The sequence below is a fragment of the Buteo buteo genome, chromosome 28, assembly GCF_964188355.1.
Source record: "Buteo buteo chromosome 28, bButBut1.hap1.1, whole genome shotgun sequence".
Taxonomy (NCBI): domain Eukaryota; kingdom Metazoa; phylum Chordata; class Aves; order Accipitriformes; family Accipitridae; genus Buteo; species Buteo buteo.
Genome location: NC_134198.1, coordinates 5095009 through 5122295, shown reverse-complemented (window position 1 = coordinate 5122295; position 27287 = coordinate 5095009). Strand labels below are relative to the sequence as shown.

Sequence of the window (27287 nt, the reverse complement as noted above, 5' to 3'; positions counted from 1 at the left end):
TTTCTAGCTAAGGATGACTGAGGTTCAAGTCCTTATTCTTCTTGATTCAGAACAGCTTTTTTATCCTATTTTACTCTGAAAGAAGGGGGACTAGCTGTTGAACCTGGGTATTCTACACCCTGTGTTGCTTTTGCATCCATGATATTGTAGAGAGATGCTCAGAATGTGTCAGCTATGCTACTGAAGACATGAAAAACTTTATTCTGGAAAAACATTTCAACTAGTTTTAATAGAGATTCACACATGACCTCTTTCACAATAATGGTGTTGTTATTAGGAGAGTAATTCTGCTTCGTTGTGAGATCTCGGGGCATCCATATGAGTTTGTCAGCCATTATCTGCTCATTATCTACAGAGAAATGTACTTAAGATTGTCACTATTAAGACCATGACTAATTTACAGCCTAGTCATGGGCAGAAAACTGCTGTCATCAAACTAAGGGACAGATGGACTTTCTTGCCAGCAAAAGAGATCCATTTCATTGAATTATCCTATGATATGCCCCCAATATTCACTTTACGTGTGTTCCTAGACTCTGGCTTCTAGGACAGAAAAAGCAGTTGAGTCTGCTGGCCATTCTTTTACATCTGTTACAGTATTGTGGTCAACTATGGTATTCTTCTATCAAACCAGCTTAGCTAGTCTTCATTGCCTTTTTTTTTTTTTTAAATATGCTTACAGGTGTCTACATATACAGAACCACCTGTGATTGAAGGATTTGAGGGGGAACTAGAATACCCCTTTTGAATATGATCCTTGGCTCTAGGATCATTACAAGTTTTTCTACATGGCATTTTGCTGTTGCATTTGTTTGCTCTCCCCATTCGTGCTTGGAAAGGACTGGAGGTGTGGAGAGATCAGATACACTTAGATTTGGTACCCTTCTGATATACTTCCCCATCACTTCCAGTCTGTCCAGAGACTCCCCCACCCTGTCTGCAAGACTATGTAAACATAACATCTATAGAGTGATTACAGGCTCTACATAAATTTTTAGCATTCTTTAACTATCATGGGCCCTGCAAAATCTGAACTAGTAAAGTCACTCTGGAAGAATTGCCTCACACCTCCAGAACTCTTCTATCTACGAACAGATCTGACAATTAGTGCTGACAGCTGATGTGGTAATAAGTGCAATACAGAATAAGGTCACTTTCCTTATTTCCTGACACCATTATTGTAGTCCACCTCGATATATTATCTTCATTTCTTAGCCCTCCAACAGTTCATGAGCCAAAATTCTCTTGTCTCAGAGGTAGATAGGTCCTTCCTGATGCTTTTTCATTGCAGCATAAGCTGTCCTTATGACAGTTTTTCCTGGGTATTTCTGAAGAGAGGCTTTTTTATTTGTAATACAGACACGTAGTATGTCTCACAGGACTGAAGTGATACCTCCAAAATCCTGTAAAACCTAAATTCTATCTACTGCATCTTGAAAATCCTGCCATTTCATTATTTTTAACTTATTTTTTAATAATACCACTTTTATTATTGTTTCTTTCAATGACAATTGCAATTTCAGCTTCCAAATGAGTATTCTATTTCAGTACATCTTCAATAAGGAAGGAACACATAGGGTATGCGCTTTCATTTTCAAACACTAATGCCTATCTTTACTTTGGGACAAAAAATTATTTACACTGAAAGAATTTTATGATCTTTAAATGTATTTAAGTTGTATTTTTCCTGTTTGTGCTCAGGAAACGTGCAGTTCCTTTCAAAGAAGGTTATGGGCTCCCCCTTGTGGTCACAGTAATAGATGTAGGTAGAGCTATAAATCATGAATACTGGTTCCCACTCCATGTATTTTAACTTTTTTTTAAATCAGTAGAAATCAGTAAGGGCCAGAGCTGGGCCACCGAGTTCCTCTCATAGTCCCTGAAGTGCAAGTTACAGTGGCTCAGTGAACTGGCTGTGGGGTTTTACAGTAATTAAGGTGAGAGTGTCCAGCAATTTTCTGAATGTAGTAAGTAGACGTGCCATTGTTTTTGCACTGGCTTCACTGGCACATTAGGCTTTATGAAACATTTTCATCCTCTACAGCAAGTTTGCAAAAAGCTCTTAAAAATTTCATTAGTCCATACTTTGGAGGTGCAGAGGGAGTATTTTCTTAGCCAGTTTGGCCTTAGATAACTATTTGAGGATATGTTTATAATCCCAGTGCTTGATCACTAGCTAGCTCATTCTCGGCCAGCTCAAGAATCCTTTACTGCCTGGCCAGCAATCAGGATTTAACCTATGTCACATCTCTGAGAAAGCTGGAGCAGACTGAGACTGTTATGTTTAAAAGATCTATGGAGTTAAAATCTGTGGCTCTTGCTGAAGAAAACTTAAAGCATATATAGAAGTATATTAATAACTCCCTGTATAGTTTATCACAACTTGTGAGTTATTTTTCAAATCATATTTCTTTCCAGGTTTGTTTTTTTGGGCCAAATCTTATATGTGGCTTCTCTTTTTTAATAGGTGGAAACTCAACAACTGGGATATTGATTTAACAAAGGAACGCTACAGTATGGTGGGAGGCAGACTTGTTATCAATAATCCAGAGAAATCAAGGGATGCTGGAAAATATGTCTGTGTAGTGTCGAATATCTTTGGAACTGTCAGAAGCAGTGAAGCCACTCTGAGTTTTGGATGTAAGCCGATGTTTACGTCAAAACGTAGAAACACTACGGTTAGCTTGAAACGCCCAATGTTTTACACTGCAGTGTCTTCTGCTAGCATGTGCTATGGCTGTAGTACTCCATAAAAACAGTATCTTAATTGCCTTAGTCTGCAAAGATCAACACAAAATAAGTTTTGTAAGCATTTTGTATTCTTTAGCATTCAGCTGACTTGACATCCTTCTGAGTGAGTTATTGTTAAATTATTAATGGAAGAGACTCATGGAGCCAGATCTTGAGATAATAATGTCCAGACTCTTTTTAAATCATGGTAGGACCTGAGGGGAGATAGTCACAGCAGAAAGATGCAAGTGGGGGCATATGGTGATGAGGTGCTGCTGCCGTGCAAACACAAGTGGGATGCCTGCGGGAGGAAGGCATGGTACTCGCTAGTAAAGCGTGCTCCCTGGCTCCTAGGCTACGACAAAGACCCTGCTGGGGGACATTTCTGTCAGCTTCTGACAATCATGAACTAGTCTTGTGAATGCGTGCATATGCACAGACCTGCACCGTCAACAAGTACACGCATTGTAAAGCACTGATGTGCTCTATATGAAGAGTAATGTAAAATTTTACTGACTGAAGAGAGTGTTTGGGATTTTTATTTTATTCTGCCTTAAGATGCTTTGTTCCCTAGATACATTTTTTCATCAGAGGACAAAAAAAGGAATCCCCAGAAAAAGGAATCCACGCTCACGGGTGACCATTCACCAAGCCCTGTGTGCCCTTTAATCCTGACATTAAGTGCTCAGTGCTCCTCTTGTCCTTCAGCAGCCTCTGTGAGCAGAATTCACTCCTTACTGTATGAGATCAGAGATGAAGTGCAAAGTTCTGCTTTCTGCTAGTAATAAGACTGTGAGACCACATACATCAAGGAAACTCAGAGGCTGCAATGAGCTGATCGATCACATTGTAGTTGATCTAGTCTTAGTCTGTATTTTACCCAGTGCATTTTCTAGAATGAATGGAAGGCCAGGTTGTTATTTCCTTCTAATGGAGATGACATCAAAATTCAGTTTACAGAATATTTATTTATACCTAAAGCAGGCAACAACAGTGCCAGTCCTGAACGACCAGTAGGATAAAAGCCACAATAGTTGCTGTAGCTACTTAAAATGAAACCAGTACATGTAATAGATTTAAAAAGTAGAATCAAAACAGTCTGAGGCATGTTTTCCTGGCTACCAGGTCACTGACTGCATGAGCTGAATGTTGATAGTTAGTGTACTGGGCAATTATACGGAACAGAACCCTAATATATAATATTTAAATATTTAAATGATATTAGGGCACAGAGGTGAAGAATAGAAGTGAAAGGTAGCTGGAAACTGTTAAATACCTGTTAAAAAAATGATACGCTCATTCTTCTTTATGCTGTTGTATTTCTCCCCTTCTCCTTTTTATGATCACCTGTAAAAAACATTTTCTTCCACAATCACGGTTTCTAAAGAATTGAATATAGAGTTGCTAAAATTAATATAGAAAGTGCCTGATCTTTAGTGGAAGTTTTTGTTCCTTTGCTTGTGCATAAACTGATTGAAAAATGGCAAAAACCATTTAGAAGAGTTCAAAAAAAGTCTTGACCAGCTGTACATGAGCAAGACATTTTATTTTTGTCTTACTGTCACATTTACTGAAATTATGGAACAAAAGCCACATTCTCTCATAAACTTCATGTCAATTAATCCATCTGAGAACCCTGTCTTTAGTAGAACTGGATCTTTTTACATCCAGTGCTTTAAAACCCGTTAAAGTCTTTTTTAGCTGTTACACACATAATCCTAAAGGAAGGAATTTTAACCTGCAGGAATGCTTAGTGGCTTTTTGGTGGGTCCTGAGCAAAATCAGAAGTTGATACAGTGTTCTATTTGCTGGGAAACAGTTTCAGAATAGTGAACCACAGCAATTTCGTAGCAGAGAGGCTTCAAGAACTATGAAGAGATATTTCCATACACTGTAGATATTAGCTGTGTGCGTACAGGAGTGCAGTGATTATGCTAATTCTTTCATTCCAGCTAAAAATGAACGTCTTCCAATTAAGAGTTCATGGAATCACTCTTATTATAATTATTGGGTAATAACCAAGTAATGCATGCGCAAAGAAGACAGAGCATTTCCTAAGAGGGATGAAGGTGTACAGTTACATCTCAATAATTGTATTACTTTCCTGCACCTGGCATAGACCATTCTACTTCAGGACTAACATAATGTTTTACATATACAAATTTCCTGTCCTATTCCATGTATAAATTTGTGGTGGCTGTCCCAAAGTTTCAAAGGTTATTCAAGAACACTATGAACAAAATATCTACACTTAAAATAGCTAAAATAACATAAAAGGAATGGTAGGTTTTCCTTTCATCAAACCCTACACTGTCCATATGCAAAGCAGTATCAAATTAGCAACATGTTTGTTGCTAATGATTGTAATATTTAATTTTTTCCTACTTCTGCAACAGATTTTAAACACTAACCTGTCCCAAAGAAAGCAGAAATGAATAATAGTGACAATTTACAAGATGAACAAAAGGTCTGCAACAAGAAAATTGGTGTTTTCAGGAAAGATCAGTCAATATTTTGAAGATAGACAGTACTTACGTAGTAAGGTCCGCGCTGGCAAATGAAATGGGAATATACTCAAACTACTGCAGCTATTATATGAATAGAGGTTTTCCAATCTGTGTAAAGAGCTTCCTTGGCTTTGATTACAAAACCTCTCTGGACAAATAGCTAATTCTTACTATGTCAGTCTGTTATACTTAATTTCCTTTTTATCAAAGAATAATATTCCAAATTAATTGCGAGCTAGTTGTGGAGAACTCGATATATACATTGCAGTAAGGCACAGGGTAAAATTGTATAAAATAATAATCAGAAGTCCTTAGAGTGACCCATTACAATGTCTACCATTTAGGCATTGACCCAGTCAAGATCCAGTCAGTCACTGGAAAGATCTGTATAATCTTCTGGTGTGCTTGAGCAAAATAAACATTAGTTTTTCAGAAGTTGGGAGAGGCGTCTTTGCCTTGACACAGATGTTAACTCTCCTAGAGTTTTTTTTCATGCATTTGACAAAGTGTAATGTCATTTGCTTCCTAAATTCTCATAGTCATTCAGGTCTGACAGCTGTGGTTGGCCTTGCAGGAATCCTGTACCTGCACCATATTTAGTAAACATAGCAGTTGTTAGAAAGTTAAGGAATTAATTATTTTTAGATAATGCAGAGTGTCTACTGGATCTATCTAACTATACATTGCATTTTATAGTAGTGAATAGTCTCTGTTTTCTACTTCATCTCTTTTTGTATGTAGCTCTGTCCTGATTTTTTCTTTCTTGTTTCTGGCTGGCTGCTCTTGAACTTAAGTTTTAGTTTGATCTCAGAGCCAGCCTTGGGAGTTTAGTAGAACTGGATAGCTGCCTGCCATTGAGGAAAGCTGAAGTAATCTGAATGAAGTTATCTTAGAGGATTTCTATGGTAGATTATTGCATTCAGAGGCTGTGCACTTGGGTATTATGGATGTATTGTTTGCACCACAGTAGCATTTAGAGCAGGACTTCTGTCCCAAACCTCTGGCACAAAAGATGTGTCTGAGCTAACTTGCCTACCTGTCCTTGGCTGCTGGAGTTGTCAGGGAGGGCAGCCAGGTCATTTTAGAGAAGCCACTTCAAGTTACAGTGAAGAATTAAACTTGCATTTTGGAGAAGCCAGTTGAAAAATAACCTAAAATCCTTGTCCTCTCTCTTCCTGGGATTGCTTCTTCAAATGTAGCTCACCTGACTACTCTTAGGTATACAATCTGTACCACTTTTTGTTGTTTATTTTTCCCTGGCATTTGCTGTTATGATGACTAGAATATTGTAAAAAAATTCATAGCACTTGATTATGACTAACTGAAAATGAGCAAAACTGGCATTATGGGTCCATATGTATCTATTTGTTATATATTGTTGTAGTTCCATATTAATCTCTACAGGGCTGAAAATAATAATAAAAAAAATAATTACAGTGAAAACCACACTTTTACTCCCCACCCCTTTTTTTAAACTAGATCTGGATCCTTTTCCACCTGAGGAACGCTATGAGGTTAAAGTGCGAGAAGGTGTTGGAGCAGTGCTTCTTTGTGAGCCCCCTTACCACTACCCAGGTAATTCAGCTTAACATGCTTCATTTGTTACTGCTTAAGGGTGCAAGACAAAATAATATTTATTTTTAAAAGTTTCCTTTACATTTACTTAAACAGTAACTTTTATGTAGCTTGAGAATCACGGTTTAGGTTAGGTTTCCATTTTGAATATGCTTGTAGTTGAACATGTGTAAAGGATATTGTTGAATTCGCAAACAGGTTTTGATAGAATAGATAGCATGATTCAAACTAATCTGGATAACGGAGGGGAGGCTTGACCTACCATTCAGAAGACCTGAGTACATGTCGCTGTGTCATCCCAGACTTTCTGCTGACCTTGGACAGGGCCCAGCTTCATTCTACCCAATGAAGTCACCACAACAGAAATGATCATGGGCTCCTGTTAAAATCATGGAAGAGCAGCAGGCAGTAGAGGGGTCGGAGATGTGGTGATTTACGCTCTGGAAGCATAACCTTTCTCTCAGCATGAGCTACCGAAGAGCTTTACAGGGATTACGCCCGTAACCTCAAGCATCTGCAGTTCCATCGTGAAAGTGAATTTGGCTGTTAGCATCTCTTTTACTGCACATTGCACGTAAAATGCGATAATGTTTTAGTTTTCATACTCTGTGTCTGAGTATTGCAGGGAACTGAAGAACTGAGACATATTTCTAGTTAAAATTTCTAGTCGCAATACTGGCAAGGGCTTCCCAGGTCCTCAGTTGGGTCAGGGCAAGACCCAGCTGCCCATCTCCTCCCACCCCACTCCGGTTCCTGTGGGAAGGCTCTGCCCACGGGGAGCCGTGGGCACTGTAGCCATGCACAGTAGCCTGCACTTACGGGAGCAATACCCCGATGTTCAGTGTAGACAGGTATGAGCTGACTACTGGGACATGCATATTCTCTCTCATACAGCTGCCTCTCCCAAAGAAAAAGATCTGTAAGCTAGAAATCAGAGTGGAGTAATTTATGTGCACACAGTATTCCATGGCTTAAGTAGCTGATAGTACTGGTTTTTAATATTGACTAGAAAATATTTTCCTCCAGATGATCTCAGTTATCGCTGGCTTCTAAATGAGTTCCCGGTATTCATTGCTTTGGACAAACGACGATTTGTGTCACAGACGAATGGCAACCTCTACATCGCAAATGTAGAAGCATCAGATAAGGGCAATTATTCGTGTTTTGTGTCCAGCCCTTCAATAACAAAGAGTGTATTCAGTAAATTTATTCCACTTATTCCACAGTCCGATCGTGAGTATTTATTGGAAATACTATGTGCATGCAATGTTCTAACTGTTTGTATTTTAATTTTGCTCATTTGTAACTACTTTCAGCTCTGTGAGGAGAATTATGTGGCAAGTTATAATGGCTACTGCACAATGTTATTTAGTTTTCCAGATACAGAGGTCCAAATCATTCCAATTCACAGTGAAAACTGTGTGAACTCTCCCTGGATTCATTCACGAATTTCCTTTCATATCATTGAGAACAGAGTTTCATCCCCAGAGTCCCTATCTCTTTTATGTGATAAGCCCCTGTACTCATCCCAGAATCTTTAATATCTTTTCTGGTCTTGGCATTGGTTCAAAGGGTTATGCCTGTAAAGCAGAAACTTTATGTAAAAGTTGATAAACAGCTGCAGGAATTAATTTTGTTTCCCAGGAAATCCCCCATGAAAATGGAAAATCCTTTTTCCCTGCTGAAATTTCCTATCCAACAGTAGCCTAAGGGCTTTGTGTCTCATGGCCAGTCCCCTAAAACACCTATGTGGCTTTGTGTTACTAGATTATTCGCCGACATTTCTTCATGAAAACTGCATGTTTTCCAATTGGTAACCAAGTTCACTTTTGCCACTTCAGACTATCAGTCACTAGAGTCTCATAAACTAATCATCAAGATTTCAGTGTCCCTTTTGTCTGTTAAATTTCCCACATTACAGTGAAGAACTGTGATTGAATTTGAGTAATTAAAAATCAGTGATCTTTGTCCAAATTTTCCATGGCCAATACTCACACTGAGATCTTCATCTAGAAGAACAGCAAGAGGAGTCCTACAGGGATCACCAGTAGGTAGATTTGATTACATTTGCATCCCTGTGCCCTCATTAATCTGTAGATTTGCTGGCTCTAGTTCCTTCGTACCCTTACTAAAATAATATTGAGCTTAAATTCACAGTAGTTCAAAACATTCCATCCAGTAAAAGAATCGGTGGAAATTAGAGACTCAGGCTTTTGTCTACCCACACACACAGTACATCATCACACTTAAAATGGAAGTAAATAAGTTTATGTTAAAGCATTGTTCTGTAAAAAATGTTAGGCACTACAGTCCAGAGAAAGATCACTAGTTGCTGAGTAAAACAATTCTGCCTTACTATTAAAAGTTGAGTGCTAAATCAGACTTCATGGATGACCAGGCTATTTATTCATTGTAAAGAAGAATTTTGTCTGGAATTTTAAGAACAGTTTTCTTGAACTGTGGAAATTTTTATAGCTGTATTCCTTTCTGCTGTGCCTTTTCTGAGAATCTCTTTTTTCATGTTAGGTGCAAAAGTATATCCTGCTGATATCAAGGTGAAGTTCAAGGACACGTATGCTCTCCTGGGGCAAAACGTGACACTGGAGTGTTTTGCTCTTGGGAAGTAAGTGTGTTTTAAAGTTATTGTAGAGCACTGCTTGCTTTCATTCAGGGGAATGAAAATACATGTTTCATCATCAAACACTTTTTTGTAGTCTGCAATTTAACAGCCAGTCCTTGAACATGCTGATTTGTACTTTACTATACCTTTTCAAGTCCGGTTCCTGAGCTCAGATGGAGTAAATACCTTGAACCCATGCCAGCCACTGCTGAGATAAGCATGTCTGGTGCAGTTCTTAAGATCTTCAACATTCAGTATGAAGATGAAGGACTTTATGAGTGTGAGGCTGAAAACTATAAAGGAAAAGATAAACATCAAGCAAGAGTTTATGTACAAGGTAGGTGGAACAATTTTATTCTTCACGATCTATGTTGCTTTTACTTCAGTTGGAAATATCTGTGTTTTCACACTTGATGTCAGTGCTGACTCATAGCATCATCCTGACACACTGCTGTTCAAGTTATTAGAGCAAAATCAGAACTCATGCATTGAGTGCCAGGCATAACATTTGTGTATTAATTGAACAGCTACTCAATTTGTCTTGTTATGATAGCTATATATACACCTTGACAGTAATGTGTGCCAGTATTAATATAATTGTGCGTAATGGAAATTAAATAAATTTAGAGTACTTGAAGTGAAAGAACTTCCAGGAAGAAAAAGAGATCATTAGGTCTGTTTTGCTTTCTTATTTCCTTATTTTGTTTGTCTAACTGTCTTAGCTATGTCTCTTACTAGCTACACTCAATTTTTTTATTCCTCCAGCCTCTGTCCGTTTCCTTCATGCATTTGGTTAAATGAGGGAACCAAAAAATTGTATTTTGCTGCTCATAGTGGAATCATCCCAAGTAACCTGACTCCTTGACTGAGACTTATGCCACAAAATCGTGGCATGAAAAGGTTGTACATAACATCTGAATTACCTTCAGAAGATTTCTGTCTCTTTTCACTGACTGTACAGAACATCTCCTGAGTTAAGGTCCTCAGTTAAGTGCTTGAACTTCAGTGGGATAAATTCAAAATTGGTCTGGGAAGTTTGTTACTGCTTGTAATAGATAAAGCTAATAAAGAGGTTCATTTGCTTAGCAAAAGTGAAAGTGCTGGGGCATTTTCAATATTAATTTCTTAAATATCTTCTCTGGACCAAGAGAATATTTTCTTGGAAACCCTTTCAGTATATACACGGTTTTGCACAATTTCATGTCATTTAACTTGTTTTTATGGTGTTACTGAGTAATTTCCACATAGTAGAATCTACCGGTCAGTCTAAGTGGTAATATCTTATGTCTTTGGACGTTCATGAACCATTAAATCAATTCCACATTTTCTTCTTATAAAAAATAGTTTTAAGTTACTTTGAGTCTATGTGGTAAGGCAAAAACATCTTCACTTCTTTCTTGTGCTGGTGCATTGCTGAATTATCATCATTACTATGTGTTGCCTGGTAAGTATCATGGAAAAAGCAGTGGAATTAATAGAACATAATGCTAATTAAATATGTATCTGCTGTATTTACAAGGCATCATGTTTTTTATTCTTCAGCCTCTCCCGAGTGGGTAGAACATATCAATGACACAGAGAAGGATATAGGCAGTGACCTATACTGGCCTTGTGTAGCTACGGGCAAGCCTATTCCAACAATTAGGTGGTTGAAGAATGGTGCCTCGGTAAGTATATTGCCATAGATAAGGCAGGACTGATGGTTAGCTGATGGAGAAGATTTTTTGAAGCATGCTTTATTAAAAGGTTAAAAGAAAATGAATTATAATGGTACAAATATTTGCTGATTCCACTTGCATTAGGCATTAAAATGTGTTTTTTAAAGTTTTGTCTCAATCTTCTCTTCAATTTTGAAATGCATTTCTTTAGGCTCTTTAATATTCAGCTCTGAGTTTTACAAACTTGTCTTTTGACCACATGTTTGGGAGGTGGATATCCCTTTTTCTCCAGGCCTTTTTTAGTAAATCCTATTTTCTTCTCTTTGGATAAAAAATGTCTATCAGCTTCTCTCTAAAACTAATCCTTTTTACCACATTATACATGAGTGTGTCTTCAAAAATGTAAGACAAAACACAGCCAGTGGAGACAAGAAAGTAATTTTTAAATTATCAGTGGTATTCCTATATCATGTACTTGTTCACATTTTTTTCTAGCCACAGAATATTGCAAAATTCCATTATTTTAGATTATGTGAAGTTTAAATGAGTACCATTTGATAATTTCAGTTTATTGCATTGGATATTTTGTTTAAACAAAGTAGATTTTTTGTCCAGGCATTTCAACAACCTATTTAATACCCATTGCTTATACTGTATGACGAGCCATTAAAGAACAAAAAGAAGAGAAGAGGGCACAATGTAACACTGCATCTGTTGAGCTGTGGTGACACTGATCTTGGCAAGCAAACAAAAAAAGACAATGAGGCAGCATTGTTTTGGCTGTGTATCTTAAGAAAAATGTGGGAGGTTGGAGGGAGAACAGGGATATCACCATCTGCCATATGGAGATGGCTTAAACCAGAAAAAAACAATGCTGTTTTCTAGCTTCTGCAGTTATTACAAACAAGTAATTTAGCAAGTGAATTGCTGATGGTCCCCACTGAACTTGGCTTTCACTGACAAAAGCTGCGTACTGGATTGCAGAAAGCAGCGTGTAATTCTCCAGTAGTACACCAGAAGATTATGCTGTGTGTTAATATTATGAGATGATTTCCAAATGGAAATAGCAAAAATATCTAAATTGCCTTGAGAATATAGCTTGTTTCTAAATCAGATAATTTTTAATTACGTATTTCACTCAGCACAAAACAAAGATTTCTTGTAGAAAATCTGATTTAAATGTTTTTCAATAAAACAGTACAGGAAATATGATTCCTTTAATCTATTCTTTTTTCAGATAAATAGTATTCTTTTATTCTTCCACTACTCTGTGCACTCCAGTTGACTCATATACAAAGTTTAAAGCTTTTCAGCTTCATTTTCACAAGAAAACAGAATTTATTAACATGATCTTTCAAAAACTGATTGACATCTATTTGTAATTTACAAAATACCCCACTGCGCTTTGTGCATTTTTCTACACAGTTTTTTAGAAATAGATCAAATACTTCAGTTTGATTTACTGAGTTTTCTTTTTATATTAAAACAAAGTAATAGCAAATAGTTTATACTACCTCCCAGAAGAATCTTCTGAAAAACTACCTCACTGGGACTTGCTTTGACCTTTTACTGTTGAAAAACAATGTACACACAATATAACATACTAAACACTGAGCATGGCGAAACAAAGCTTATGTGCATAAAATGAATTTCTTGTTTCTTATTTCTGAATCAGTAGTGTTTGCATTAGTAAGGTAACAGTGGACTGAAGAATAGATGTGTCTAGTGCCACTCAGCTAAGAATTTTCCAGAAAAATATCAATCGACACTGAATCTTTCTTTTAAAAAAGGTGAACACACTGTCACAAAGACTGAAATATAAGATGGATAAAATAAAATCTCATCAGTGCCTGAATGTTGTGTGAGGGACTCTCTTCTTAACACTGTCACTAAAAAAAAAAGAAGAAATGTGGATGGATGTGAATGTTTCACATATGTAGTGTATATGAATATCTTGTTATTTTATTGATCCTGTGTTTTAGTTCCGGAAAGGCGAACTAAGAATGCAAAGTCTGAGCTTTGACGATGCCGGCATGTACCAATGTATAGCAGAAAACACGCATGGAATTATTTACGCAAATGCTGAACTGAAGATTGTGGGTCAGTGGAATTACTTGCTCAATTTACTATTTCAGGTTTGAGTAAGATAGCAGTCGTATTTGCAAGCGTTGTTTGGTAACCAATTCCTGTGAGGATAAAGCTAAGAACTCTCACTGAATCTAGGTGCAGTGGCATTTATTTGAGCTCCCTAGCTGGGTTTTGGTAACGACCTGAGGAATCCAGTTATTAATTTATGTCGAATGTTTGCTGTATGATTTCTGATGTGTGCTTGCTGCGGTTACCCCTCAGAGGAACTGGAAGTGCAGAAATTATACGAAGTGCATAGAGTTGCTGACTACCCACTCAAACTGGTTGAGAAGCGTTTTCTTTTTTGCTCACCTATCCTCACCCCTCTGTGGGGCAAAATCTGCTTATTTAGAAACCATGTTGTCAGTCATTAGGCCTTTGAAGGTCTTCCTCTTCACTCTCCCCTTTGCTTTTGCCTTCTACAACGCATTCAGGTCAGCTGCAATGTTTGTGTGCAGTACAGCTGTCCCATTTGATGGCTGGATGTAATTAGTAATCCATTGTGTTTCCCTAAGGAGCATCCTGTTGAAAGTTTGACTTTCAGGTCCATAGTGCTCAGGCTTAAAACAATTTCTGACATTTTTACTGATGTCATTAGAGCAGGCATACTGTCTGTATGACATGGCTTTCCAAGATTTCCCTGCAGTAGTTACCCTGGGTGCTTTCCATCTCACGCTTGCCTCCACACTTTCCCAAGAGCTAAACTAGTTTTGACTTCCTGTTCTTCCATTACTGTGTACTCACTACCAGCCTGGATTACCCAGAAATGAGCACTTTTTGCATACACATTTTCAAAATTCAGTGTTGGTAAGATGTGGATGTTTATCAGAGTTTTTCACTGTACTGCTGTAATAACTAATAGCCCTATTTCCTCAAGCTGTGCACACACTTGCTAGCATGATTAACAATGATGGTATGCTGAGATGCAAAATAATTAAAAGCATTTTTTCTTGTATTTGCTTACTAACAAAGAGAAAATTAGTAAGCAAAGGTCTGACCTCAGATACATCAGTGTGGTGCTTGCTAGAGTCATGTCTCATTACTCTTGTACATCTGAGAGCATACCTAAGGCCAGTCGGCCAAACGGAAAACTACAAAGAGGAAGAAGGGCACAACCTTAAAGTTGCTAGAGGGGGGTTTAAACCACTGAAAAGTAAAACCAACTATTCTTTGAAAGTATGATTGAGTGAGCAACTTTTTACAGAAATTGGTCTCCAGGAATCTAAATTTTATTAGGACTGATCAAAAGGCCTTTGAAAGGGAGGAACTTCCTATTGATTTCAGTGGACTTTGATCTTGTTAGATTAAACTTAGATGGAAGTTCAGAAATCAACAGAAAGAAACCTCTGGTGTAACACAACATAGAACTACATAATGATTTTTCCTATTTCTTTTAGATCACCATCTACTCAGCACATCTCTGTATCATTAATATTTTTCTCACTGATCTGAATAATGGACATTTGTATACAATTCAATAGTTCTGTCATTTACTTCATGTTGCAAACAAATTGTGTTTTGCAGAAAAATCACTAACAAGCAATACTTGTGTTAATTTTTGCTTTCAGCTTCACCTCCTACTTTTGAACTGAACCCAATGAAGAAGAAAATCCTAGCAGCTAAAGGGGGCCGTGTAATCATTGAATGCAAGCCTAAAGCTGCTCCTAAGCCAAAATTCTCGTGGAGCAAAGGAACAGAATTGCTTGTAAATGGGAGCCGGTTAGTATTGACTGATAGTGGACACTGTGAGTCTTAAAAACATTGCCTTATGTTTCTAGTTATCCTGTAGGCTAGTTCTCACTTTTGCAGACTTCGGGAGCAGGACAATGTGTAATTTCAGGAAAACGATATGCCAAAATGTTACTAGCAGTGTGGATCCGGATAGCTAGCAGGGTATCCAACTTAAACCAGTCTGGTGCTGTTCACATTTCAGAATTGAATTGTATCACAAAACTGTAAGAAAAATATTTGAATGACTACAAGTGAATGAAAGTACACTCTCTTGCTCCAGCAGTGTGAGGCATATGATGATGCCAGAGTCTGTTTAAATATTTTTTACTATAGGAGTGTTTATAAGTGCAGTAGGTAGATGTGAGCTTCCAAGAGGTGTTTGTGGTTTGTTCTTTCACTTACCACAATTCTACTGAAAGTATTGCTTTCTAATATAAAATCTGATTGCTCTTGATGTGTTTTTTGCCCTTTCAAAAGCATACGTATCTGGGATGATGGGAGCCTGGAAATTATCAATATCACAAAGTTGGATGAAGGTCGCTACACCTGTTTTGCAGAAAATAACCGAGGAAAAGCTAATAGCACTGGTGTTCTGGAAATGACAGGTAATCCTCTAAATTGCATCAGTTTGTTTCAGGTAGAATCCCTTAATTCAAAATCACTAATTTTGATTCCAACATTGCACTACTTCTGGAAGCCATTTTATATCTTTTCTTTCTAATTTAATTGCTCATTAAACAATAAATTGATGCTTTTAAAGCATATTGCTCAGTAGAAACGAGGTATGTTTCCATCAGCTCTGAGACTGTATCTCAGTTTTCAGGGTTGATTTTTCCATAAGAGATTATTAAATCTGATCCATTAAATTAACATATTTTAATGCATTCGTTCAGTTTGGTAGCTTAGCACTCAGGCTAAAGTGTGATTCTGGGGCCATGACTCAAACAGAGAAATGAGACTCTTACTGACCTTCCTTAGTTTTTCTTTTCTTTTTTTGTTGGTGGGGTAAGCAAGTTTGAGAGAGCACTGCAGTTAAAGAAACATGCATTAAATTCGTGAGATGGGGCATATAGCCATATGATTGCACTACTAAATTCCTTTCCTTTATGGGTATTAGTATTTACTGATTGAGTAGTGATATCCTTAATTGTGTATTTTAAATCTGATGTCAAATAAATAAATAGCTGTAGAATACAGGCAGGAAAGATGACGTTCATGAACAGCTATGCCTATCAATTATCACTGATAATAGAAGACTCATTTATCAAATACATTTTTTAATGTCTGTTCCAGAAATCATGCTGAATGTGACAATGTTGCTGTACTAATGTAAGAATTAATCTGTATCATCAGATCATATGAAAGCATTTTTCTGGCTGATTTATACCAAAAGTATTGTACCAATTGAATTGTAAGACTTTATTTTGATTAATCAGATTCCTTTAATAATTGAAGTTACTTTTTATCAGCTTCTGCAGTTTTATATGTCTTAATATTACCCTCAGGCATTTAATTATTTTGAAAGGTTACGTAAATAAATATCCAGCCCCTTAATAGTTATATCATACCTTCTAAAATCAGGAACAACATTTGCATACAAAATTTGCACAGTGAAACACTTAAACTATGTGTTTATAAACCTAATAAACTAGGTGTAAAGAACTTTAAAATTTTGGAGAATTCTGCTCTGATTCATCTAAAAAGGAGAACCAAAAGACTAAGACATCTCCCTTGCAGCAAAGCAGAAACAGAAGGATCAGATGACATATTTCAAAATTATTTTCACACTGTGGACAATGATGAGGGTTGACGAAAAATGCTTTGAAAATGGTATTCCTAAGCACATTGTGTGGCCCATAAAACTTCTCAGACATTGCACATGACTACAGGAAATTAAAAAGTTAAATCTGAAGCTGGCAAGCACTGCAAAGTCTGATGGTTTTTCCCACACGCTGTTTGTTCACTGCCACTGGACTACTTTTTCAGCAACTTCATAGACTGTTAGAATACTTTATGTAAACATGTAGAAAATCACTGATGGTAGAACCAAATGCTGAACATACAGGCACAACGCTAGAATGGAGCAGGTATCCTAAGCATGTGTCCATAGCTAAGACTTTAGAGATCAGACGTTAACAGGTTGCTCCAATGGACTATGAGATGCTCCATTCTGCAAAAAACAGTAGTTGTGCCATCCTCATACTCTCAGTATTAAGCAGGTTTTACATTACTAGAGTAGGATCTGGGGGAAGGTTTCTCTCAAAGGCAGATTGACAAGAAGTGTTAGGTTTATTGAGGATTTTTTGCTGTACTGTGTATGGTGGAGTGTAGTGTGCTCCTTGGCACATGCTCGAACCTAGGTCTTAACTAGTAGCAATAGCTCTTTTCTTACAGCTATTGTCTTCCAGGTTTTGGTACCCCACTCCCACTCTCATATTGGTGGGAAAGATATTATATGTCATGGCAAAAGGAAGATACTCTGTGGCTTTTTGTTTTATGATAATAATTGAAAAAAAAGGAACAGGTGTCAGCAATCCAGTGAGTCCCTTCCAGAACAGTGTTGCTAATTTGCTGTATGAGTTTGATGCATGTACCAAGAGCTCTAGCAAGTATCATGAGATCTCTGCCTTTTTTTTGTTTCTGTAATAATAAGAGACATTGCTGGGGGATATACAGCTTTCTCCCTTTGTTGTATTATTTTCTCTTCCTTTCCACATGTAGTTATTTGTGTAGTTTGTTATGCACCCATTATATTTTTTTCTCAGTAGATAAATTAAGATCTCAGTCCCTGCAGTGCTCTAATGGAAATCTGACTCAGCCTGACAACCGAGTAGAACTTTCCATTCGTTAAAGAGACAGGTTGTAAAGCGTAAGAAATATTATAAAAAAACCAAATGCAACACAAGTCACTGAAGATTCATCATCTGTCTTCTTTCTACCTGAGATATAGTCAATGAATAAAAATAGCTTTAAATAGTCAGTAATGTGATTCAGAGACTGAAATGTAGCCATTTTCAAAGGACAGCTAAATAGAAGGTAGGCATTTCAGTTGTAAAAGGTTTCCTTTGTTCTCTTTAGTTTGGTCCTTTGAAATGTAGCTGCATGAATAACATGTAAACTAGAGTTTGGAATAACATGTAAACTAGACTTTGAGGGAGTGGTTTAATGTATAATCAAACACTTATGGAGCTGAGCTTACATTTGGATAAACATTTATTTATTGGAATTTTCCATGTTTGCCGTTAACTTCACAGAAGCTACAAGGATTACTTTAGCTCCGTTGAATGTTGATGTCACCGTTGGAGAGAATGCTACCATGCAATGCATTGCATCCCATGATCCCACATTAGACCTGACATTTATTTGGTCTCTAAATGGCTTTGTAATAGATTTTGAGAAAGAGCACGAACATTATGAAAGGAATGTTATGGTAAGATACTATAGATCCTTATTTAATACGTGAAAGCCTAGTTTTCTTTATTGTGAATAGCTGTCTTTTCTATTTTACTTTTTCTGTTGTGTTGGTTCAGGTCTAGAAAGATGCAATAGGCTAAGAACATAAAATAAAATTACAATTTAGACACCTTACAGACATGTAGAAACTTGCAGGTAGATACCTGAAATCAGATATCTAAATTGATGTAAGTATTTTGGTACTTCAGTTCAATCCCACTCTGACTAATAGTCAATATAGCTGTTAAGTAGGTAGCCTGATCGTAAACAGGGTGGAAATTATCTCAAAAAAGTGTGCATATGCATTCACTTTTACTTACCCATGTTTTTCTCATCAACGTTTCTGGAATTTGGCACAAGACTGGGCCAGATGGTGGGTAGGAGTCAAACAGTCTGTAAACACTGAGCAAGAAGAGTTTGTGAGAAGGCTAAACAAGTTAATACAAAGACACTCGTTTTGGCACACAGAAAGAGGAATCGTAGATCTTTCGTGTTTGCATGTATGGTTATCTTTTTACAGTCTTCTATCAGGCTTATTCAAAATTAATACCTCAAGTAGAAATCCCCTCTGGTTATGTCTAATTACATGCTAATTTACCTAATATTCAACAACAACCTCAGAGTGGTTGCCCACATGTATATATTTATTCTGTTGTTCTGGGTTTAAATGATAGAAAAATTCTCAAATTTAGATACCTTTTTTTTTTGTGCTCCCAAGACGAACTGTGGATGTGGAGAGAAAAGGTTCCTAATGGTGCCTGTAGTGTCCGGGATCGCCAGGGGCCATGTTCAGTTTCAGCTCCACGTTTAAAATGATGTACCATGTAAAAGTGCCTCCTGCAGAGTCTTTCTCCTAGGCTGGCAATATTATTTGATTTTCCATGGACCAAGAGATTCTTTTTTCTCTTTCTTTTTCAACGTCTGTTTATCTCCATGCGAGAAGATGTTTCAAGCATAACTATTCTAGTCTGATTTGGAACAAACCAGTCCTTTGACGAGTCAGAGTTGCTGCAGCCTGTTCACTAGCTGAGTTGTAAACGTTCCTAAGAAGTCACACTGCTGTCTTTCAGTGAGAGAAAAAGTCCTTGTCCAACAAGGCAGTAGAAGTATGCTAAGATCAGCCAAACAACATTGAAACCCAAAGACATAAATCCCTTTCTGGAGTAGACCTCCTGAAAGTCTGTGTCCAGACTTAGTAGCAGGGTGCTAAGGAGTTTGCAGTGTATTTTGCGTTGCCTCAGGAATTACAAAATATGTAGATCTACACCAGTACACTAGCATTGTTCAAAACATTTCCTGCATGTGGCTATTAAGCTACGCTTGTGATAGGTTTATATTTACACTTCAGTACTAATCAGTGCATAGGAATACCTTGAAAAAGCTTGAATCACCTCCTAATGACATTAGTTTGTCCTTAGATAAAGGCTGGAATCAGTCTGAGTGTCAGTCAAAGTAAGAGCTTAAAGAGCAAAGCCCCATTAAATGTATTCCTTGTAAAAGAGGAAATAAAACCACTCTGGTTTTATCAAATTTTATTTAGTTGATTGCTTTTAGCTACCTGACAGAAGTCACACAAAGAAATTGTGTTCTGTGAAACAGAAAATCCGGCTGAAAGTTTTGATGAATCAGTGATTTTGGCGTGGAAGGAAGGTGAAAATGCCTTTACCAGAGGACTTTGTAATGCAAGACTGTGTTAATGCAAGAGAAAGGAACCTGAACTTTCTCCACCTGTTGGTCATATGTTGAACGACAGTTTTTATATCATTGGTACACATTTCTGGGTTTTCCTCTTAATAATGAAAACAGAAGGAAATTGTTTTTTTTTTTCTTTTAAGGGAAATTAATTCTGAAATGTAATCCCAATTTTAGGGCACTTTCTAGCATAGCACTTAAAGTGAACAAATATGGAGCCAAATAAGGGCCTCAGCAAGTGTGTAAGGTGTTATTCTCTGTGAAGACTGACTTAATATTTAGTTTCCCAGCCACCTGTTCCATCTTCCAGATAGCTAGTGGTCCTGATTAACTCCACAATATTTAAAACACTTTATTGAAGTGCTTGATTTTAAAAACAAATTAGCCTAGCTTTGCTAGGCTAGCTTGGTCTCTACAGACCTTCTGTGATCTGCAGAGAGAGAGGAAGAGGTGGTTCGCTTCATGTGGGTATTGAATCTTGTGCTGGAAGGTTTCCTCTTTCAATAGATAACAGAGATGGATACTCCATACGATGCAGAAGTAGCTGAAGAGTGACGAACTCTTAATTCACTTAGTTAAAGTTAAGTAAGTTAGATCCAAACATCAATTAATTTGTCAGTGTGTAACTCAGTCTCCCTGAAGGATATTTCTTGGTTTGTTGTGTTCCTTTTGCACTTGATCAATACTGGTAGAAATTATTTTAGGAGGGGCAGCTTCTTGTTTTGCATTCCTAAGCCTTACTTCTGGGCTTTCAAATGCAAAGCAAGTGCAGATAATCTCTGTTCCTCTTCCACGGGCAGCTCGGTCTTCGTCACGCAGGACAGAGAGGACAGCAGGATTGTGTTTGAAGTCTGGAATAGCGATTTGTAGTTACTTGGCGATTCAGCACTTAAGTAATAACAACTGCAGAATTTTTAAAAAATTCAGCTAATCCAATACAGAAGTTTATATAGAATGCAATTAAGAGGAATATGCACTTTCAGTATTTCTGTTTCATTCATATATTATTATATTCTTATATTAAGGGGTTTTTTCCTTCCTGTGTGAGTGAAGAAAGGGATTTTCTCCTGCCTTGCGCTTCCATCTCTGGCAGTTCTCAGCTCAAGTCACTGGGTGGCAGGTTTGCTCAGGCTTTCTCGGATGCAAAGGGGTGAGCTGTTGTGCATTTGACAGCAGCAGCCCTAGCTGCTGGGCTCTAAGCAGTGGAGTCCCATGCTGCCACCCAATCATAAAAGAAAAAAATGTTCCATCATGAATATTAAAAGTACTGGATATGGGATGCATGCTCTCTGTGCTATAATTTCCTGTTAATGAAGGAACCTCATCAGTCTTCCTGATAATATCGCTATTAATTTACGTGACAATGCAGATCAACATGCTGAAACTTGATACAGCCACAGTATTTCAGTTCCCAAAATAATACTAATATTGTTGTCACATACACATAATGGAATGCTAATGAAATTCATGTAAATACCTGCATAAGTCTTCTTTCTTTAAATGGAAGCTTTGGTATCTCCATCATTTGCTGAAGGCAAAAGTAACTTGCATTATATTAGTACTAAAACTCATTTATCAAAAGAACATTTGTCAGTGCTGTTTTGATTTCCTATGATGGTGATATTTAAAATGAAAAAAAAAATTAATTTGTTAGCTTTCAAAGAGTCAAATGGAGTCTTTGAAATCTTACTATTAAATTGATTGCTTTTGACTTTATGTATGGTTGTTCCTCTGATTAGTTGATTGAGGAACTAAACATTAACACATCCTTTCGTGTCCCATAGTGATATAGCATTTCAAGGAATCTGGAAAACTCTAATGCTCAGTGATTTGTTATTTATGGATCTGCTTTTTGTCATGTATATTTAAAGATTGAAAAGCTTACTTTTTATACATATAGTATAGCTTAATACCTGCTTGGTTTTTGTAAATTATTATCATTTGCAGTTCCTTGACTGGACATGGTAGACAAAAGTGTTTTACTGCCTGCTCCTGCTTCAACATATTATTGAGTAGACAGTTTTATTGTATAAGTCTCTCCTTGCACATTCCACAGTTTACTGCCACAGAAAAGATACAGAGATTTTCATTTTAATTTTTCTTCACTGCTTCCCCTGTTAATCCTCCTTGCAGAGTGTGGAGTCTAGCTACAGCTACGTGACAGGAAATCAGTAGAAACTTCAGGAGGAGAATTAAAGAATTAGAGAAACATGTTTAGATAAGAAAGCTCAGTTACCCACTGATGAGGAAGAAGAGGCCGTGCATGGATTGGGAAGAAGAACCTGTGTATGGTTTGGAACAAAACCTAGGAGACAGCATTATAGTGAGCTCATTCAGTACAATTTGTTGAATATATTGAGGGGGCAGGTGGTTGTTCATGAAGCATGGCCAACCAAATCAGCTGAGCTACTGCTTTTTCTGAATAAGAGCGGCAGGACTCTCCAAAGGCACTGTCTCAATACATTGCTTTCAGTGCCTCGGTGTATTAGGGAGACGCTTTAGACATGAGTGAGTTGGAAGTCACGTATTTTGGCTAGGTTTGGGGTAAAATTTAGAGGGTAGGGCCTAATAGTAACGTAGTGAGCATGGAATGAGATGGATGGAGTCAGTGGTTAAGAGCAGGGAGGGGAAGGGAAGCAGAAGACATAGTGCTGAGGGTGAAGCCAACAAGCAGTTAGCTCTGACAGAAGCCTTTGAGGAAACCTATTATTAATCCGCAGTGCTATTTCCAGCACAAAGAAATGTAGTCTGTTTAGAGGATCAAGATGTGCCAACTTCTGTGCTAAAACTAAAAAAATACACAGCAAAATCAGTCAACTGTAACTTCTGTGCTTGTGAGACTTCACAAACTACCAAAATACATGTATCATCCCTAGTTAGGTAGCAGGAGCTGAGAAAGCCAGGTGTGAGCACTGCTTAGAGAAATGTAGTTTGCAGTGTATTGTGAATTTTCATCATCAGCTGTGAAGTTGTGAGCCATGAGTGTAAGTGAACAAGCACCTAGGCTTTTTCTGCTGTTGGAAATGAAATAACAGGGCATATTACCACAGGGATGCTGGTACAAAGCACAGTGTCCTCAGGCATTCTCAGCGGTATGCTGAATGAGGAAGAATAATATATTTGTTGGAATTATTTCCCAGTCCACATTTCAGGGGTAGAATTAGCACTGTACTTCCTTTACATATAAATATAGTTCACTGAAGGAAGAGATTCTTCAGCGGGAATGACTCTGTCATCATTATCCTGCTGGGTTTTTTGTTTACCCGTAACTTTCATGCCAGCCATGGCTTATAAAACAAAGTGAGATAAGCTCTCCTATGAATACGATTGAGACAGTACAGCTGCACTGGTGGTGTTGTCCCCATGTCATCTCTGATCTCAAGATCAGGAAAACAGCTATAATCACATTTACATTAACATTCATCAACAGCTCTTGGATTATCTGTTCTACTTGTATCTACCACACAGCAGATCCTCTACTGGCAGGAACAAAACAGTTCACATCAACTCACATAGACTTAATAATTTTAACTCTATGTTAAAATTAACAGGTAATAGAAAAAGATGTTTTAAATTATTGCTAGCTTTGGAAAAGCTGATCTCATCACCAAGAATCCCATCTCTTCCACGTTGCTTCTTATCGATTCCCTTATCATCTTACCTCCACTGTGTATTAAACACCTCTGAAGCTCAGATGTCTAGTTTTTGAGCCTGAATTTAAAAAAAAAGACTGTCTCTGCTGACCAGGTTCTTCTATTTCTGCCAAGTTAATTTTATTATTACAAAGGGCTTGTTAGCTTCATACTAATGTAAGTTCCTTTATTGTCTCTGAGGTCCCAACAGAAGCAGATACTGCTTTCAATCAAAAGACTAGATTCCTGTAAATGATTTTTGATCACACAGGGGAACGATCTGATGGCTTTCAGTAATTTAGTGCACAGGCAAAGGTGATAGTCAAAAGAGAACAGTGAATCTCAGAAATAGGTCATACAATGCTATTTTTGACATCACTATTAAAGCATAAATATAGGGCTCATATGATGAAAGTCTTTGCTTCAAACTTGGTAAATAACTGAGTGGTGAACCACAGATACCCTTGGAACATCCCTGAGTACTGCTATCACTATTTCCAGTCTGTGATTCAGTTTTCTCTGAGTTAAGGAAGGCATTTTTAAACTTAGCCGAGCTGAGGTTTTTGAATGAAAACATACAGTGCATTCATATCTAATTTGTGGACAAAATTTGCTGATGCCCATGCTCTTTATTTGCTTTGCAAGCTCTTCTTTTACCACCAAGAACTGAGGCTTCTTCTGAGGTATGGAAAGCTTCATCACCAACTGCATAAAACCTTGCTCCAGGAGAGCTTCTGAACCAGCGAGATAGAATACCATATATAAGGGTTGTCGATTTTTAAATTGTTACATTTTCCCATCTGTTTTTCATCATTTAGATTTTAAGACCAAGGTCCCGTATGAGAAATTAATGTTAGAGCAAGTATACGGGCACATGATTAATAAATATAATAAAGTGTTTCAATTAAAGTGCTAACATAGGAATTAATGAGTACTAAGACTAGTAAGAATTTGTAATAATTTGTTATTGAAGTAATAATACGATTATGAGAATTCTGAGTTCATGCAGTTTTTCTAAACCTTATTGCTTTGCCCAACCTTTGCTTATGTTTATTTGCAGATCAAACTGCAAGCAATGATCTGAGATTCCCAGGCAGCATGGTTCTTTCTAGGATGACATTTAGTGTTAATAAACTAGAGGCTTATACACAGCACTCAAACAGAGAACTGTTTGTCCTTTTTATTAAAAGCAAAACTGGTACGAACAAAACGGAAAAAAAACCAGGAACTGAAAACTCAAGGAGTTTGAACTTCTGCAGCTTCTTTGTTGTAATTTTTTGGAGGGCAGAGAAGCAGGTAGCCGCCCTCTCTGCTCCCATAGAAGTACTGACACTCCCACTGATTTTTCTTCCTGAAAGCCATTGACAGTGTTGCTTAGACCACTGTAGACAAAAAAGGCTTAAATGTGGTTAGTCAGGCAGGCAGCCAGTGTTCGCTTATACAGTAATCCCCACAGATTTTCCCCCTGGACTTCTCATGAATAAACTGGGGGGGAACCTGTACAGAAATGCCGCTGTCCCAGACTCACCTCATCTCTGTATCCTGCATGCGCTTTGGCAAATTGAATTAAAAGCCCTGTCATATTAGTCTTGAGTGAAAAGTGTGAAATATATATATGGGCATAGTTTAGTAATAACTAAAAGAGAAATGGACTGAAATATATCAAGAATATTGGATTGTTCACTGATCCAACTAAACTGTTTGATCATTGCTAATAGCACTTGTGTCACTCAAAAATTGAAAAGGTACAGGGTAACCTGCATTTCTCTCTGACCCTGTAAGGCAATCAGCTGAAGTATTGCTAGCCAGAATTATGCAGTTTCTTTCATGTGTGCTTGATTCTCATTTTATCCAATCAACAGTTCACCTCAGTAATTTCTTAAAGATGTGAATTCTTATGTTGGACCAAAAAAATTGGTATTAACAGATTTTAGTTTGTGCTGAAATTTGAAGCTGGCATCCAAAATCCTCACTGGAGTTTGGAAAGAAAAAGGACAGTATTATCTGGCTATTTTAATCTCCCCTAAATATAGACTTTAAACTGGCATTCCAGTTTCAGAACATTTGGAAAAGATTTAACTTTACACCCCCCCCCCCCTTTTTGATTGGGAAACATAAACCGGATGACATAGCTTTATTTCATTTCTTCATGTAGAGACACTAATGACAGCTCATAATATTTGAGATTGTATTGAAGGTCTTTGCTGTTCCGTAGAACCTTCTGTGATGATGACACTAGTTCTTACACCTAAGTATTCAGCAAATTTTTTTTTACATGCTATTTTGCGTCTGAATTCCTTTTGTTCCTGCATGTGAAGGTTTCAGGATAGCAGTGAGTTACCTCAGTGTTTGTTTGGTTTTTTTAAAAAAAATTGCATTTCTGAACAATCTGCAGTGAGTTAGGAAATCTGAATGTTGCCCCTTTTGGTCTAGTGTGGTATAAATCCATCTGTTAATATTTTGTAACATTCTGACTTCCGTGAAAGCAGTCAGATATATTTTAGAGAGAATGTTTGGGGTTTTTTTGGAATACCTTTAAGACTAACACATGTATAACCCCGTGATTTAACCTTATAATCTTTTTTTCAGGAATAAACCGCAGGATAGATAAGCAAAATTATTTTAAGTGTGTCATTTTTAAACATTCGTGTAAATATCTTTCTTAACATAGAATGTGTTTTTCATTAAGAATAGCTGTGGTGTAGGTAGCGGTCTCTCTTCTACTTCTTGTACAGGTGCACACCTAGTTACTCAGGGGGTTTTTATTCAGTTTGCCTCTCTGTACAACCACAGGTAGCAGCAGATAGCAAACCTTCTATCCATCTGAAACCGTAGCTATCTATTTTCCCAGTAGTCTAGCATTGGTGAAGAGTGTTGAGGAAGGATTAGGGTCTGTGATGATGATGACGATGATGAGGGTCTGAGCCTCACCCAACAGCCAGTTGCTTCCCTGGAGGTCCTGACGCCGTTTGCCAGGGAGCAGCGAGAGCTGAGCCGGGGCGGTGGGGGGGTGGCACGGCCAGCGGGGCAGGGGGCTCGCCACCCCAGGCTGAGACCGCGCTGCGGGCACCCCGTCCCGGGGAGCCGAAAGAAGGGGAGCCCACCACGGGGGTTGCGGTTACTGCCGTCGTCCTGTCCATCACCGACACCGCCGCGCAGGTCTCCTCTAAGGAGCCCTGACGCGTGTTGAACGTGATCGCTTCTTCGCAGTCGCTGCATTTTAGTGTCTCTTTGGTGCGTCTTTATTTAGGGCTGCGATAAAAACGTTGGGACTGCTTTAGGCTTGTAGAGGGAGAGCCAAAGAGCGTCCTGCTCTGTTAGCGGGACTCCATGGCATGTTATCGCACAAACTTGCGTAAAAAAGCAAGTAACGGTGCAGAAAAATCATCTGACTGCTGCTTATGAAAAAATTCTCGACTAAATTTAATGGTCAGATACGGGCTTCAAAAAGTAAGAGGGAGGTGTTGGCTTGTAAAAAAACATTTACCAAGACAGCTGTTTTTTTCATGTCCAGTAAAGAGCAGCAGCTCCTCAGGAAACACAGGACACTTTTCAGCAGCTG

General features: G+C 37.8%; 1 protein-coding gene across 1 annotated transcript in view; it reads left to right on the top strand.

The window, feature by feature from the left end:
* The window catches only part of CNTN1 (contactin 1), a 252034-nt gene that overhangs the window by 173455 nt on the left and 51292 nt on the right, over nt 1–27287 (top strand). The window contains exons 5-14 of the mRNA XM_075059056.1: nt 2468–2640; nt 6717–6812; nt 7839–8045; nt 9339–9435; nt 9588–9769; nt 10975–11099; nt 13073–13190; nt 14786–14936; nt 15426–15553; nt 18203–18378. Coding sequence (XP_074915157.1) covers nt 2468–2640; nt 6717–6812; nt 7839–8045; nt 9339–9435; nt 9588–9769; nt 10975–11099; nt 13073–13190; nt 14786–14936; nt 15426–15553; nt 18203–18378 — 1453 coding nt within the window. The remainder of the gene's footprint in view (nt 1–2467; nt 2641–6716; nt 6813–7838; nt 8046–9338; nt 9436–9587; nt 9770–10974; nt 11100–13072; nt 13191–14785; nt 14937–15425; nt 15554–18202; nt 18379–27287) is intronic.